The following is a 16,043-nucleotide window of genomic DNA, read 5'->3' on the forward strand; positions in this document are numbered from 1 at the left end:
AACTACACACCTGGGCAGGCCCTGCCCGCAGGGCCTCCCGACCATACAGACTCTACCTTTCCAAGTCAGCTCTCAACTTTTCTGTTTAAGTTTCTGTAGCGATGCTGGTACGCGTGCGTCAACTGCAGTGCTGAGGCGGCATGAAACCGACACCGAGAGAGTCCCCAAGACCCCTCACGTGTAGGTTACAATTTGGCTACAAACCAGAAATTTAATCCAAGTAGAAAAAAGGAATATTTTACTCATTTCTTCACTTCTAGGTAAACTGGGGAAAAATCCATAGCTCCTCCAACGCTCAAATGTAGCTCAGGAGAGAGGGAGACTGAGGCCCCCAGCAACCTTCAGTAACGTTTCTGCCCCAGAGCAAGGGCTCACCTGCAGGACAGCCCCGGACAGAGGGAGCAGGTGAGGAAACAGGCCGCAGGCCACGGGGTGGAGTGGGCCTGGCTCAGGTAGGCAGCTGACCCTGCGCAGGACTGGCGGCTCCGGGCCGCTCCACAGACAGGGAACATCTGCCCCCCGCGGCCACTGCTCTGAGAGCAGCACACCCACCGAGGCAGCGTCTAGAACCACGCGGGCGCTCGGCACGTGCAGACACAGCATCACCGGCTCTCTTTCCCCTCCTTCAGCCCAGGCCCTGGTGCTCCGGAACCTGAGCCACCAGCCAGGCTGGAGACACTGTCATGAGGAACAGAAAGAGCCATGGGGGCCGGGGGCGGCCCCTCGCTGGCAAAACACCCGTGAAAACTCCTCTCAGCCACGCCCGGTATGGACGGCGCCCAACGCCGGCGGTGCAGACCCTGGGGCTGGCAGCAGGCCACGGGCACCCCTGAGGCCCCGGGTCTCCGCGGAGGCCTGAAGTCCCCGGGACAGCAGAGAACAGCTGATCCCTGCCACCAGCACCCCCTCCCCATGTTGCTCATCCCATGATTCTCTGAGCTCGGAGCCAAAAGCTGGCCAGGAAAACTAAGACGTGATGTACTGTCCACAATTTAGCGTCGATGCATATAAAATAACAATTCCCGACAATCAGCTCTGCAACCCGGCTACAGAGTCACCTCGGCACTGGCCCATCTCCTGCCCCGGCTCCCGAAAGGCCCAGAGGCGGCCAGGCCACGTGCACACGAGGCCCCCAGACGGCGGCGGCTAGAGACGAGTTAGTGCCAGCCTCCTCGTGCGGTCTGAGCGATCTCAGACAGCTCACGGTGCTTCCCCTCTGGCAAAGGAGTTTTCTGGAAGTCTGTTCTTAAGTTTCTGGACTTGTCTGACAACGCTGATCTCTACGCTGCTCTGTGACGACAGCGTGTAGTCTGTAGGACGGAAAGGAGCTGACGTTTGTTCAAACGGGCTGTGGTCTGGGACTCGACACCCAGGGAGGTATGCTTCCAGACAAAAGAGGAACGGAGACCAGATTCACCCCCTGCCTAGATTCTACAGAGCATTTTAAGGAAGAAATGATACCGATATTGAACACCCTTACAGAAAACAGAGCAAGGGGTAACCACTGCCAGCTCCTCTTGGGAGGCCAGCATCCCCCTGACACCACCGCCAAGGACATCACACAGAAGACGGGAGACGGGTGTCCCCCGACCACAGACACACTGACCTCACAACATGGGAGCCCTCAGAGCCCAGCAACATGCGAGATCATCAGCTGGGATCAGTGGATTCATCCAAGGAAGCAAGGCTGGTTAACACCCACAGATCAAGTGAGAAAACATCACGTGATCATAAAGAATTGGACAAGATTCAACACCCATTCACGTTAACAGTTCCCAACCAACTAAACATACAGGGTACCTTCCTCAACCTGCGAAGGGCGTTATGAAAACACCTGTATCTATGTCATCCTGAGGAAGACGGGATGCTTTCTGGCTGAGCCGGGACAAATCGAGCACCTCCGCTCTCAGCGCTGACCCCTGACCAGGCCCCGAGACCCCAGCTGAAGTGTCGGGCAGGAAGGAAAGTCCCAGGCATGCCGGCCGGGAGGGGTGACGCGGGACAGCTGTCCTTCATGCCAGCACGACCCCGGTGCAGAGTCCTCAAGCATCTACTGACCACAGAACTGATCAGCGGGTCGGCAACATCACAGGGTGGGGACTCAAGTGCACGGCTGTCGGAAGTCGGCATGGGGAGGTGACGGGAAGACAGTTCCACTCCCAGCAGCACCACAAGGAACAAACGCCCCAGCAACTCGTCTAAGGGAGGCACCGTAAGACCCGCCCTCCCAGCCAGAAACCCTGCGGACAAGGACGGGAGCCTCCATGACGGGTGACCCGCACTGCCGGGCGGCCACTGCCCCACAGGGTCTGCAGACCACGTGGCCTTTTTGTGTAGAACTTCGCACCATGATTCTAAAAGTCTACGGAAGCAAAAAGCACCCAGAAAAGCCATCCCAACAGTCGTGCACCGGGGCAGGCAGGGTGCTGGTTTCAGTTCACCAGAACGCGGGGCGACCTGCAGTGCACACACAGGTGCTCACAGGCTCAGGACAGAAGGTCCAGGAACCAACCCAGACACCTGCGGACACGGGACTTCCGGCAAAGGCGCCGGCACAGTTCAATGGGAAATCATTTCAGAAAGCGACGCCGCAGCAATTGAGTAATCACGTACAAAAAAGCACGCTTCGAAACTTACCTCAGACCACACATAGAAATTAACCTGAACAAGACCATAAGTCTAAGCATAAAAGCGAAATTTGGAAAAGTTCTAGAGAAGACACAGGAGAACACCTATCTGCCCCAGGGTATGACAAAGATGGTTTAGATTATGGACTATACTTTTGGGAACATCAAATAAGTAATAAATTGGACCTCATCAAAATTTAAAACTTTTCTGCTTCAGAAAACACTAATAAGAATATAAGAGAAGGTGAAGGAGACTGAGATACAGACTTCCAATTGCAAAATAAATGAGTCAGGGGTATAAATGTACAGTGTGGGAAACAGTAATTATGTAACATCTTTTTTTTTTTGCAGTACGCGGGCCTCTCACTGTTGTGGCCTCTCCCGTTACAGAGCACAGGCTCCAGATGCGCAGGCCCAGCAGCCATGGCTCATGGGCCCAGCCGCTCTGCGGCACGTGGGATCTTCCCGGACCGGGGCACGAATCCGTGTCCCCTGCATCGGCAGGCGGACTCCCAACCACCGCGCCACCAGGGAAGCCCCTATGTAACATCTTTGTACGGCGACATATCATTACTAGATTCATTGAAATGTATAGAAATACCAAATCACTATCTTGTAGAACAAGAACATAGTTTTATAGGTCAATTATACTTCAAAACAAACACTCATAGCAAAAGAGATCAGGTTCCTTACTAGAGGAAGTGCAGGTGTGAAGAGGGAATTGAATGAGGAGGTCAAAAGATACAAACTTCCAGTTAGGGGATACATGTGTACTAGGGATGCAATGCACAACATGGTAAAAATAGTTAGCACTGCTATATATGGGAGTTGTTAAGAGTAAATCCTAGGAGTTCTCAGCACAACAAAAGAAAAGGTATCTTTTTTTAATATATCTTTAATGTTGTATCTATATGAGATAACGAACTATACTTATCGTGGTCAGCATCTCACGATTACATGAGTCTAATCATTACGCTGTACACAAACTTATGAAGTGCTGCATGTCAATTATATCTTGATAAAAGAGGTAGAAGAAATGGAACATAAGAGAAGTCATTCACTAGGAAGACAATTTGCAGATCCTGTACATGATAAAGGAGTTGTATCCAGCATACACACAGGACTTACCAACTGAATGAGAAAACCAACGACCCAGCGGGGAAAATGGTAGAGGCTCTGAATGGACACTTCAGCAAAAAAGCCCAACATCACCGTCACCAGGGAAACGCAGATAAAGCCGCAGAGGTGCCCCCAGAGGCCCACATTCCAGAGCGGGGCAGGTCAGGGACCTGGCGATAGCCAGGGCTGGTCAGGATGGGGCAGGAACAGCCACCACGCAGCCCCTTGGGAAGGCAATTTGACAGGCGCTTAAACAGCAAAATGCACGTGTGCCATAAAACCCAGCGATCCCTCCTTAGGCCTGTCCCTAAGGTGAGCGGAGACACGGTCCTCACGAGGACTCACAGGCGAACGTGCTCAGCACGAGTACCCGTGAGCTCAAAGCCCGGGACAGGCCCAGGGTCCAGCAGACACAACACGAGGCACCCCCGCTCAGGGAGCAGTGCTCAGCAAGGAGACGAGGTGCAGAAGCACGCGCCTGAACTCGGTGAGCTTTATGGGATGAAGGACACGAGAACGCAGCGGGTAGAAGTCTGCCTGCAGTTGCAGAGGAGACCTCGGGCTGCATGGGCGTTGCTGAGAGCCCTGGCTGCCTCAGGGGGTGGCTAAGGCGGGAGAGGGTTTGTGCACAACTATTGACGTCCTTGGAACCCTAAATGGGAAGGCACCGCATCTCCAAACTAAGCCATCCACTCTCGGCCAGCCAGAGGGACACTACAGCACCGCCCTGGACGGTCTGTCGCACCTCTGCACAGCCCGGTGAGCTGCAGCACCCTTCAGCACAGGACGCTACCGACGCCAGGCCACCCCGCTTCAAAGCGGAGACGCGGATGACACATGGGGAACGGCACTTCCCAGCCGCTCTGTGGCAGCCGGAGAAGCCCATGTCACAGCCAGGGAGACGCAGATAGAGGTGGAGGTCCAGGACCTCCACCCAGGGCATCAACAGAGCCCTGCAGCTGCAGGCCTGAGAGGACCCCTGTCTGCCACAGGCAGCCCTGCAAGTCCAAGGACCAGCAGCTGCCCCCCACCTCCTCATGGAGACGCTGCACCCACGTCCTCCTGGAGACCCTGCACCCACCTCCTCGTGAGCCCCCGGACCCTCCCCTCAGCCCCTGTCCTCTGTATCCTGAGGAGCCCCTTTCCGTTGCCCCTGACCCCCGCCCGGGTGCCCAGCTGGGTGCTGGTGCCACCCCCAGAGCTCCGCCATCCTCCCCAGCAAGCGTCCTCCAGGGCCCCCCTGCGTCCCTTCTCCTGGGGCCCCGGGGATCCTCAGGGACCTGTGCACCACGCGTCCTCACTCTCCCTTCCAGCACGGCCTTGCAAAGGTGCTTCCTTCTTCCAGGACCACTGATGGGGCACCTGCAAGAGGCAAAGAGCAGGGGAGGCCCCGCATCACCTCCCCGGGGCTGCAGCGCACAGCCGGGAAGCCGGAAGCAGGTGGCTCCAGGGGATGAAGAGGTGCACGGTGGGTGGTCAGGCTGGCAGGACACGCAGCACAGCCCGGGAGCAGTTCCCAGGCCCAAATGCTGTCCCCGACCCCTGCCATGCGAGACAACCACCACTCTGGCCCCGGCGGGTGTGGGGGAGCATCCACGGGGACCCTGCCGCCTTCCCCTGGTGGGGACCCAGAACGGTCGCACCAGGCCCCTGAAACGCGAACTCTGCCCAGAAGACTGATCCACGCCGCTCCCGAAACCTCCTCCTTTCATCCCGGTCTAATTACACACACGTTCGTACCAACAGCCCGTGTGGGGATACGAAGTGTTCTTCAGCACACAAACGTACCCCTGGAACACGTTTGCGTGGACAGGCTTCCTGTGGGACTGCGCCTTCCTGGACACCCGAGCCTAACCACGCTGTTAAGAGCAGGCAAACAGGGAGCCATGACAGCGGGGTCTGACCTCTGACCCACCACAGGGTCTGCTGGCTCTGTGCTGTCAGGACACTGCAGCCCGGGGCAAGGAGGTGACATCGTGAAGGGACCGGCCAGCGGGCCTCCCGAGCAGACCTCGGCCTCGGTGCTGTGCGCACGGCGGGGTGGACGACTGTCTGCGGGGCAGGGGGTGGCGGGGGCAGCCCTGGTCTCTACCCCAGATGCCAGGGCCCCTCCCCCAACTGCAACAACCAGAAACGTGGCGCACGCGGCCGTCGGGTGAGCAGTGGTGCTGTGGCCGCAGACCGACACACTCACTGGCCCCCCAGGCTCTGTGCTGACAGCTGGTCTCGGGGCACTGGCAGCTCAACTTCCACCTAATCCTGAAAAGCACAGACTCCAGAAACGGCGCAGGGTCACTCGGACAGAAACGTTCCCACGTGGGAACACCACGGACGTATTTCCGAAAGCACGGACGCCTCCGCCGTGGCCCCCCTGCAGGCCTGCCCGTGGTGTGAGTACAGTGGCTCCGAGCGCCCAGAGCCCCTGCTCCGCAGCTTCCCCGCAGGGAGCCGATGCGACGCGGTCTGGCACCCCCGGTCCTGTCCTAACCACGCGGACCGGAGGCGGTGCACACGCGCACACGTGGGCCCAGCTCCCGCCGCAGTCACACGCGCCGGCCCCTCCAGCCGCGCTTCCCGCGGCGACACCGCTTCTGGGCCAAGGTGAAGACTGTGTAGACGGCAGGGCCCCTGCTGCGGGGTCCGAAGTGCCTCCTCAGAGCACCCCCATCCCCTGCACTGACTGACTGCCTCCACTGCTCCGAGCACGGGTCCTCCCAGGGGTTCCCAGCAGCAGACCCTGGGACGGGGTAGAGACACAAATTCCACCACCACCGCTGCCCCCGAAACTGGAATTCTGGAAAAGGGCTCAGCAACTGTTTTCACGGGCCTCCCTTCCACCTGTCCACCTGTCCCCACCCACACATCCATCCAGCCTCAGGACTCTCCCATCCACGGTCCACCTGTCCCAAAGACCGTCTCATCTGTCTCTTCATCCATCCGTCCCCAGGGCCCTCCTGAAGGATGTCATCAGCTCCGCCAAGCAGGTCACCAGGTCACAACACTCACAGAGGCTCCCACAGCACTCTCTGCTGTGGACCTGTTCCCAAACTGCCCTTCAAGGCTCTGAAGACCCGCTGAGTCTGACACTGACCTGAGACCCGCACAGTACTGCCTAGAGTGCTGAGAAGATGAATGCTCCAAAGAAACGAGTGTAAAGTGAAAACAAAAATAAACAAAGAAGCGAGTGTAAATCCTAGGCAATGCTGTCACAAACAGGGGCGAGGGGCGGCACACAGCTCTGCTCTAGACAGTCACTAACCCAGCTCCTGAGGCCCTGGGCTCTGAGGCGCCGCCACGAGGACTCCCCCTGCAGGCACACACCACCGGCGACTCTGCGGGTGAGTCCTCTGGGGTGGGGAGGGCCCTGATTCTGCCCCCCTACAAGCCCCATTCAAAGGTCCCATCCAACATGGGGCAACGTGATGGACGTGTTCTGCCTTTGTGGGGCCCTGGGGATAATAAAGACCCAGGCTGAAGGTACCTGCTATATGGGGAACCCATGGAGATACTCCCTGGCTTTAGCTCCAGCACCCTCCTGAACCAGGACTAAAACAAGACTCAGCCAGGACCACTGAAGCAGGGCCCAAACCAGGGCTGAACCAGAGCCCTGGACCAGATCTCCTGAACCAGAACTTGAACCAGGGCTCCTAAACCAAAACTGATCCAGGACTCCTGACCAGGACTGGACAAGCAACTGAACCAGGAACTCTGAACCAGGAACCCTGAACCAGGACTGAACCAGGAACCCTGAACCAGCACTGAACCAGGGCCCCTGAACCAGCACTGAACTAGGGCCCCTGAACCAGCACTGAACCAGGGCCCCTGAACCACCACTGAACAAGGGCCCCTGAACCAGGGCCCCTGAACCAGCACTGAACCAGGGCCCCTGAACCAAGACTAAGCCAGAGCCTCTGAACCAGGACTGAACCAGGCCTCCTGAACCAGGTCTAAACCAGGTCTCCTGACCAGGACCGAACAAGCAACTGAACCAGGACTGGACACGGGCCATGAACCAATGCTCCGGAGCCAAGCTAAACCAGCACTGAACCAGGCCTCCTGAACCCGACCAGACAAGGGCCCTGAACCAGGAATGGACCAGGTTGAACCAGGACCCCAGAGCAAGGAATCAAACGTGGCTCCTGAACTAGGACTAAGCCAGGACTGAACCGGTGCTGCCCTGGACTGGGTTCGGCCATGTAGTGTCCCCCCCGGGCCACAGTGGCCATCCAGTGGCCGAGCCTCAAGTCGGCCCCTTTCGACCCAGCAGCCTGGACAAGGCCTGGGGAAGCTGGTCCACGGGGGGCCCACAGGCAGCTTTGGGGGAGCTGAGGACTTGGGGGCGAGGCGATACCCACCATCGCTGGGGGTGGGCTGTGGCCAATCTGCATCTCAGGGCCCTCAGGCTCCTCACGCAGCCCTGTCTGTGGCGGCCCAGGCAGCGCCCGGCGGACGCCGGGTACCAGAGTGAGGCGCCGTTGGTGGCGCATGCAGGCTGCGGGCGCGGGGCCCTGTTTGGGAGGCCCGAGGGGACAGGACAAGAGCACTCACACACACCCCACCACGATCCTGAGAAACCTCCTGGTTCCACTCGTCAGGAAGAGAACGGAGGGCGTCTAGCTTCGTGCCACTTCAATGTGGCAAACTCCTGACCAGTGATAAAAAGTTCTCAGTATTTCCCCTCCTTCCTGCACAAAGATTCTCGTTGATGCCAACTACGAAAACCAGAAATCGTTCTTCACTAAGAGATCCACAGAATGGAACATGGCCAAGCTCAGCCCCTCTATGAAGTCACGGTCACTGGGCAAACTCAAGGCTCCCAGGAAACGCTCTCAGGATCCTGACCTTCTGCTCCGAGGACTTCCAGGCCCTTTCTGTCTCCAACACATCTGCAGGAAAATCTAAGGATGCGTCAAAGTAAACACACGTGCCTGCTGTGTGTACACGCATCTGCACATACACACGAGCGTGTCTCCAAGGAATGCACTTCTAACCTAGAACATGGTCACATGTCCTGAGGGAATCAACGGTTAACTGGATACCCCCAAAACTACAAAACAGCTGCAGAGAAAGATCTAAATAGATGGATAATAAATTTAACCAAGGAGGTGTGACACCTGTGTGCACACAACATTGCTGAGAGAAACTATGGGGCACGTAAGTAAACGGAGAAACACCCAGAGTTCATGGGCTGGAAAACTCAGCTGTTCGGGGGCATCAGTTACACCTAGCTGATCTACAGATTCAATGCAATCCCGATCAAAATGCCAATAGGCCCTTTCTGTACAAGTTCATAAGCTGATTCTCAATGTTAGGTGGAAATGCGAATGTCAGCATAGCTAGAGCTGTTTTAAAAGGACAGAGTTGGCCGTACACCACCCACTTTCCACATGTTAGTCTACAAAGCGCCCCAGAGTGAGAATACAAACACAGATCAGTGGGTTAGGGATGAGAAAATAGACCCAGACGCATACAGCCAATTGATTTCAGACAATGCAACTCAATGGGAAAAGGAGAGATTTCAAAACTGCTGTGTACCTGGATATCTTACACCACATGCAGAAACTTATGAAATGGATCAGAAGTTTAAATGCAAAGTGAAAACCAGGAAGCTTTTAGAAGGAAAAGAGCAGATAACCCTGAGAGCTTGGGATAGGCACATATTTCGTAGATTGGATGTAATAAATAAGAACCATAAAAGAATAAAATTGAAAGAATCAAAAAAGTAACAGCTTTTGCTTTCAAAACACATGTTAAACAAATGACAAAACAGGCCACAGACTGAAGAGAAATATGTGGAAACATGTGTCTCATAAAGGAGCTGTATCCAGATTCCACATAAAGAGCCCTTACGACTCAACGACGGAGAAATACCCAGTTTTCAAAATGGGCAGAAGATTTGGACAGGCGGCGCACAATGGCTGATAAGTCATGAAAAGATGCTCGCTGTCACCAGAAAGCAGGGAAAGGCAGGTAAAACCATGACACACAACACGCCCGCCGGGACGGCTGAAGTAGAAGTCTAAGGACAGCCAGTGCCGGGGAGGCGTGGACGAGGACCCGCACGCACGGCTGGGGAAACGGGGCGTGACACCTGCCTCAGAACAGTGTAGGGGCTTTGGAGGCTTTTCAGTTTTGTTCTGTTTTTTAAGTTAAACACACACACAGCGCACAACCCAGCAATTCCACTCCAAGGTCATTCATCCGAGAGAGACGCAAACACCTGTCCACACGAGGTTCTCAGCAGCTTCATTCATGAGAAGCACACACAGAAACAGCTCGAGTGGCCCCCAGTGCTGAAGCGACAATCAGGCTGTGGTCCATCCACGCGACGGGATCCTACTCGGCAGGGAGAGGGAAGCGCAGGCTGCGCAGCACCTCAGACAGATCCTGGGAGCGGGAGTGGCTGCCTGGGACGAGGGGCACGGGGCCCTGGAGGCAGGAAGCGCTCTGCTCCTCGGCGTGTTCACACGTGAGTGAGTGTGACGACCGTCCCGCACACCTATAGGCACCATTCGCTGTATGTAAACTAACCCCCCACAAACTGGACTTTTCAAAAATCAAGGGTTAAGAACAAGCCCCTCCCTTTCCCTGACACCTCTACTTCCACACTCAGGGAGGGGCTCAGCTGCCGCTGGGCTGGGGGGTCAGCCGACACGCGCACCCCTCAGCATACCCACCGTGGAGGTCTGAGTGTGTCCAGGCACGCGGGACGCAGCAGGCGGCAGAGAGATAAAACAGAGCCCTTCGCTTCCGATGGCGATGGGAAGTGGGGAGAGGAGGCACAGCAGTGAAGGGGGAGGGACAGTGCCCAGGGTCTTTGCAGATGGGATAAAGTCAAAGATCTGAGCTGAGGTCCTCCTGGAGGAGGGTGGCCCTACATCCAATGACAGGGTCCTTCTAAGACACAGAAGGCGAGAGACCCAGACACAGAGGAGAAGCCCCGTGAAGACAGAGGCAGAGACGGGAGGGACGCGGCCACAAACCCAGGGACGCCTGGAGCCCCCAGAAGCTGGAAGAGGCAGGAGTGACCCTCCCCTGGAGCCTCTGGAGGGAGCGCGGTCCTGGGACACCTTGACCTCAGACATCTGGTCTCCAGGATGGGGGAGGGTGGATTGTTGCCTGTCACTCCCAGGACTCTGAGGTGTCCTGGGCTCTGCGAGGAGCGTCAGGACCCAGCCTCCTCCCCACCGCTCCCATGGGTGAGGGCCTCACGTGAGTCTCACTTGCTTCCTATTAGTTGTTAAAGAAAAAAAGGTTCAGAGCTTTCCTCACAGCACTTTACGTATGAACGTTTTTCTGAAATTAATTATCCACTTCTTGGGGCAAAAGAGCTCTTATCATTTTGTCCGAATGAGAAACATCCTTTTGGGTTACTCGCTTCTCGAAATCCAAGTGAAGCGCGCCATAAATTCCAAATACACTGAGATGTGCTTAAAGTCACCTTCAAGTACCAGGCAAGGTCCATCATCACTTTTTGAACACTCTTGGGACGACTAAGAGAAAGTCATTCTGTTTTCCCTCAAAACCGGTTTCTCGTGCTGACTTGCTGTATCTGGTCATGAAAACCACAGGCCAGAGGAGGGGTCTTCAGTCTCAACCCACCTCCGTCAGCACTTCCTTTCATTCACCCCCTTTCCATCCTGGCCACGCCCCCCAGGCCACGCCCCACCCCTCCAGGCAGAAGCTCATCTCTCTGCGGGCCCCATACAGCGCAGCGCAATGCAATTACGTGGTCTTGAGGAAACACCACTCCCGCCATGTCGCTGCCCTCGGGAAGCCCAGCAGCCGGCCACAGAGGCAGAGAGATTACCCAGCCCTGAGCTCTGCTTCTGGCTCAATCCCAATCCGGCTGGCGCGGCCCAGATGCAGCAGCCTGCCGTGCGGCGGCTCTGAGCATAAACATCTGGTCCTCACACTTGGAACATAGCCACCCCCCCACGTCCCCTCCCCCCCCAGGCGCCCTCCCCCAATTCAGGGCACCCCCTAGTCCCACAGCTCACTTCCTCCACGCCCCATCCCTCCAGACGGAGAGGAATGGCCTCTCCCTGCTGTGAACGCCTACAGAACTTAACTTCCACAGGTCTGTGACTTCCTACTTGCTGCGCAGAAACACATTCTCTTCACATGCATCCAAGTCACCCTCCTTGCACGAGCTGACCTTTTGTAGACATCTCCAGACCTAAGGGGACTCACACCAAGTCATGGGGTCACGAAACACAAGAATTCATCTTCCAGCGGTGTCCGCCAGGCTGTGTCACCGGAGCACACTTAGTGACAAAGTGGGGAGCTCCCCACAGAAGGCCTGAGGGATCCCAGGGCGGAAGAGTGCCTGAGGGTGGACGGGCAGGGGGCTGTCACTGCTAGAGGGATCTTGCTGAGCCCTGGCCCTTCTCACGTACCCACCTCCTCAGTTCAATGGGGGCTCAGGCAGACCTGGAACACTGTGGTTCTGCAGGTCAGTGGGGGCACTGCAGACGGTCAGACTCAGGGATGGGTCCCAGGACACACGTTCCTGCAGATCCAAATAAGCCTCCTTCGGGGCGTTTCTACAGGGTCTCCCAAGCTGCCTCTGGGTCTACCTCCCATCCTCCTTGGAGGCTCACTTTCTGGAAAATATCCTTGATCTGTGAGAACATGTCAGACACCCTCCAATCACTTGGAACCAGACGAGTTCCTTCCGGACTGACATCCACCTCTCACCCTCCCCTTCGTGGCTGGGAACCAGCAGACTAAGTGATGGGGGAGGTCCCTCCTCCTGATATGCTCAGTGCTGTTGATGGGATGGATGCGGGCTCAACCGAAAACACTCCAATGTTATCATCAAGTCCCAATGGAACAGTCACACTCCTTCAGGCTTAGGCGTAGGCTAGGGGTACGATATGCACCAACCATACGTCTTCCCGCAACACCTGGAGACGCTTTATTACTTTTAACCGACACAGTATTAAAAATCAAAAAGCACCTTTTGTAAAAATTAAATATACTGCTGTCCCAGAATGACGCCCAACTTGGGAATGTGTCAAAGACAACATTTTTCTGTGTGCGAGACTTTGCAGAGGGAAGAGGCTAGCCATGCAAGCGCTTTCATGCCTGACCCTCCTCCAGCATCTTCAGCCACCCTCAGCTACACGTCAGGCGACCCGAGTTACCTCCTTAGGCGTTAGAAGGAAGAGTAACTTACTACTCTCGTCCCTGCGGATCGACGAGGCCCTCGAACAGGTGGTCCACTCCGGGCACTAGAGGCGGCTCCCAGGGGGAGAGCGGTGGACAGGCTGGGCGCCCCTGGGCTATCCAACCCGCGCGGCCTGCAGGCAAGGGCCGGGGCTGCGAACGGGGGCCCGGGCTGCCCTGCGTCTCCCCCGACCCCCTCGTGCCCCCCGGGCATCTTGATCCTCTGCAAGCAGTCTTGGAGCATTGCCTGCGTGCTGGACTCGCTGAGCCAGCACAGGAAGAGTTCGTCCACCTTCATCTTCAGGACGGGCTGCAGGACTTTGCCGGGCGGCATCTCCAGGGCTCGGACCCACCTTCCAGGGGGACTCCTTCCTCCTGCACAGGTGCCTGAAGCCGGGACCGAAGTCCGGCCTGAAAGGACCTCCTACTAGTAGGCGACGGCCGCCAGAGGGGACGAGCCCCACGGGGGTCCCGGACCCGTGGTCCCGGGTGAAGGCGGCCGGCCCGGCGGGCGTCGCGGGCCCGGGGTCCGGTGTGGAATCAACTGCCCGGCGGGCGTCGCTGGCCCGGGGTCATGGGTCAGGGGTAGGGCGGCGCCCCGCCCAGGGACTGCGCGGACTCGGGGGCACGGCGGAGGCGGAAGGCCGGACCGCGGCGAGGCCCGCCCAGCTCAGGGCAGCTTCAAAACGGGCGCGCCGGCCGCGCTCCCAAAGAAGGTCGCCTATGTCGTGCGTCACCGTGACACGTGGCGTCATCACGGCGCCGCCCGTCGGCGCCCACGACTCCAGCCGTGGCTGTGCCGGGGCGTTTCAGTGGGCTGGACAGCGCTCAGGAGCTGGAGTGGGGACGGGGGCGGGGGATGGCGGGCACCCCACCCCATGTCTTTCAGCTTTTAGGCTTTCTTGGGGTGCGGCCCGCACCAGCGACGTGCCCTTTTGTCCGCGGAAGTGCAAGCATGCGCGGTGCCATCTCGCCGGGATGGGCGGGGTTAGTTGGCCGGTCTGTTGGGCATTCGCAGTGCATGCCTGTAGTGGCGCTCGGGAGGCCCGTCGGTGGAGCATGAGCAGTGCGTGCCCGCCGGGAGCTAGTCGGCGGCCGGACATCGTGCGCGGAGAGGGCGCGGTACAGGGGAGGAGTATGCGCAGTGCGTGCCCGCCGACCGCGGGAGCGAGCGGGAGGCGGGCGTGGCGGCGGTTGCGGGGAAATGCACATTTTAGATAAAACGGGGCCCCTTCAGACCGCAATGGTGGCGGTTGCCTTAAATTTGTTAAATGATAGTGACGGGTTGGAGGCGTGCAGCTGCTTTAAAGCTGGCCTTTCAGGCTGAGAATGAATTGCTTTTGTAATTGCAAAAATAATAAGTTTATTTTGATGGAAGTGGAAGTAATTACTTAAATGACTTTGGCCCCATGACTAGCTTATTTCAGTTTATCCTTTTAATAGTGTCGATAAATCATCCACACAGCACACGTGCACCTCTTTTTTTTTAATGCCTTGATTTCTTTTTTCTTTTCTAAGTTTTTTTTTCTCTTAACAGTATGAGGTTTCACTTGGGTTTGCTCTCTTTTAGGAGGTAATTTCGAGGTCTTATGAGCTGGGCTCTCCTATTTCTCAGGAGTATAAATATAGCTAGACTCACTAAATAACTCTTAAACTATGGTTTTATTTTGTGCCTACAATGATTTCAAACTTCATTTGTGTTTGTTGACTGAAGAAAAATGCACAGCCTAAGAGTTGAGAATTATGTTTTATTCCGTGGACTTGCTGAGGACTTAAGCCAGGGAGGTGGCCTCTCAGATGGCTCTGAGGGACTTCTTCCAAGAGGTCAGGGAGGAGCCAGAGTACAGAGGCCTTTTTTGCAACAAAAAATAAGATAGTTGGAAGGTTAGTGTTAATGAAAGAAAAACAGACATCTCAAGTTAATGAATTTAGCACTTTTCTATGGATGGGAAGATGCTAAAGATAGGAAATCACTCTTGATATGCACCGTAGCTATCTGGGACCAGTATCCTGCTTTTCTCCATCCTGAGTCCCCCCAGGGTGCACAGTCCAGGGTGCCTGCAGTGGCTGAGAGCTTGATGGATGCAATATCCTTTGTTTACTGATATGGCTTGAAGATAAAAATCCGAGTATCCTGTGTCAGGACAGGGCCATAATGCAGGAAGTCTGTGCGGTTATTTCTATTCATTGGGAAGCTAATGCTTGTGTGCACAGGCTGTGACTTCTGGAGAGAAGTAAATATTAATACACGTCTCTGAGTTTATCACATACAGACATCTTGTCCAAGAACAAATGTGCTTTTCACTCGGGGTCTGTAAACGAGCTGCCATTCATCCACGTGGTTTTGGGTGGGGTGGGGGGGGGGTGGGGAATGGTCTTTTTGAGTCCCTGCACAAGACGGCTTTATACGCCGGGGCTCCGCGGGGCCTAAAGAAAGGTTTGTGCGTCTGCCAACGGGACAGCAACAAACTCCGGGAATGAAACAGAACCTCCTTCAGTCTGTGCGGTGGATCCTGCCGCAGAGGACAGAGAGGTGCTGTGTGGCCCGAGGACGGCGGGGCAGAGGCCGGAGGGGCCTGGGTTGTGCACTGCCCACCCCTGAACAGAGGCAGGACTCTGCTGATGGCAGGAATGGAAGCACTGCTGGCTGCATCCGCCTTCCAAGGGGTGGCGGAGGTCTCAGGGCGGTGGGGCGGGGTGTGGGGGTGTGTGTGGACAGCGTGCAAGTGGAGAGGAAGATCCCAGAGGGCCCCCTGTGGGAGGGCATGCACTGCGCATGCTCCCCATGTGGGAGGGCGGAGCTTATCCAGGGGAGTGGGAGGGAGGGCAGTCCTTCCTTCGTCCACGGGAGCCCAGGGCCCTTCTGTGGCCATCAACTCAAAGCCGGTGGGACACACCAGCTTCAGCCCCAGGTAGAGCTGCTCGGAAAGGCAGGCGCTCAGAACACCCTGTGGCTCTGAGTCACACCTGCCTATCACCAAAGCCCAGGTCGGGTGGTTGATTGCACACTCAGGCGTGAGGCATGAAGACGCCCTGGACAGAGTGTCCTATGTGGTCAGTCTCACTGGTCCTGGGCTGACCCTGAGCTCCAAATATACGTGTTCTGTGCAGCTAGAGGTCGGAGTG

General features: G+C 56.6%; 1 protein-coding gene across 1 annotated transcript in view; it reads right to left on the reverse strand.

Annotated features, from left to right (window-relative positions):
- PPP2R3B (protein phosphatase 2 regulatory subunit B''beta) overlaps positions 1 to 13,251 on the reverse strand; it is a gene marked incomplete at its 5' end in the record, with an annotated part of 52,006 nt that extends 38,755 nt beyond the window's left edge. Inside the window, one exon of the mRNA XM_082864519.1 lies at positions 12,928 to 13,251. Within this exon, the coding sequence (XP_082720645.1) occupies positions 12,928 to 13,251 (324 nt within the window). The remainder of the gene's footprint in view (positions 1 to 12,927) is intronic.
- Positions 13,252 to 16,043: the final 2,792 nt, after the last annotated feature.

This window comes from Leucopleurus acutus (assembly GCF_964270905.1).
Source record: "Leucopleurus acutus genome assembly, chromosome: X".
In the NCBI taxonomy this organism is placed as follows: Eukaryota; Metazoa; Chordata; class Mammalia; order Artiodactyla; family Delphinidae; genus Leucopleurus; species Leucopleurus acutus.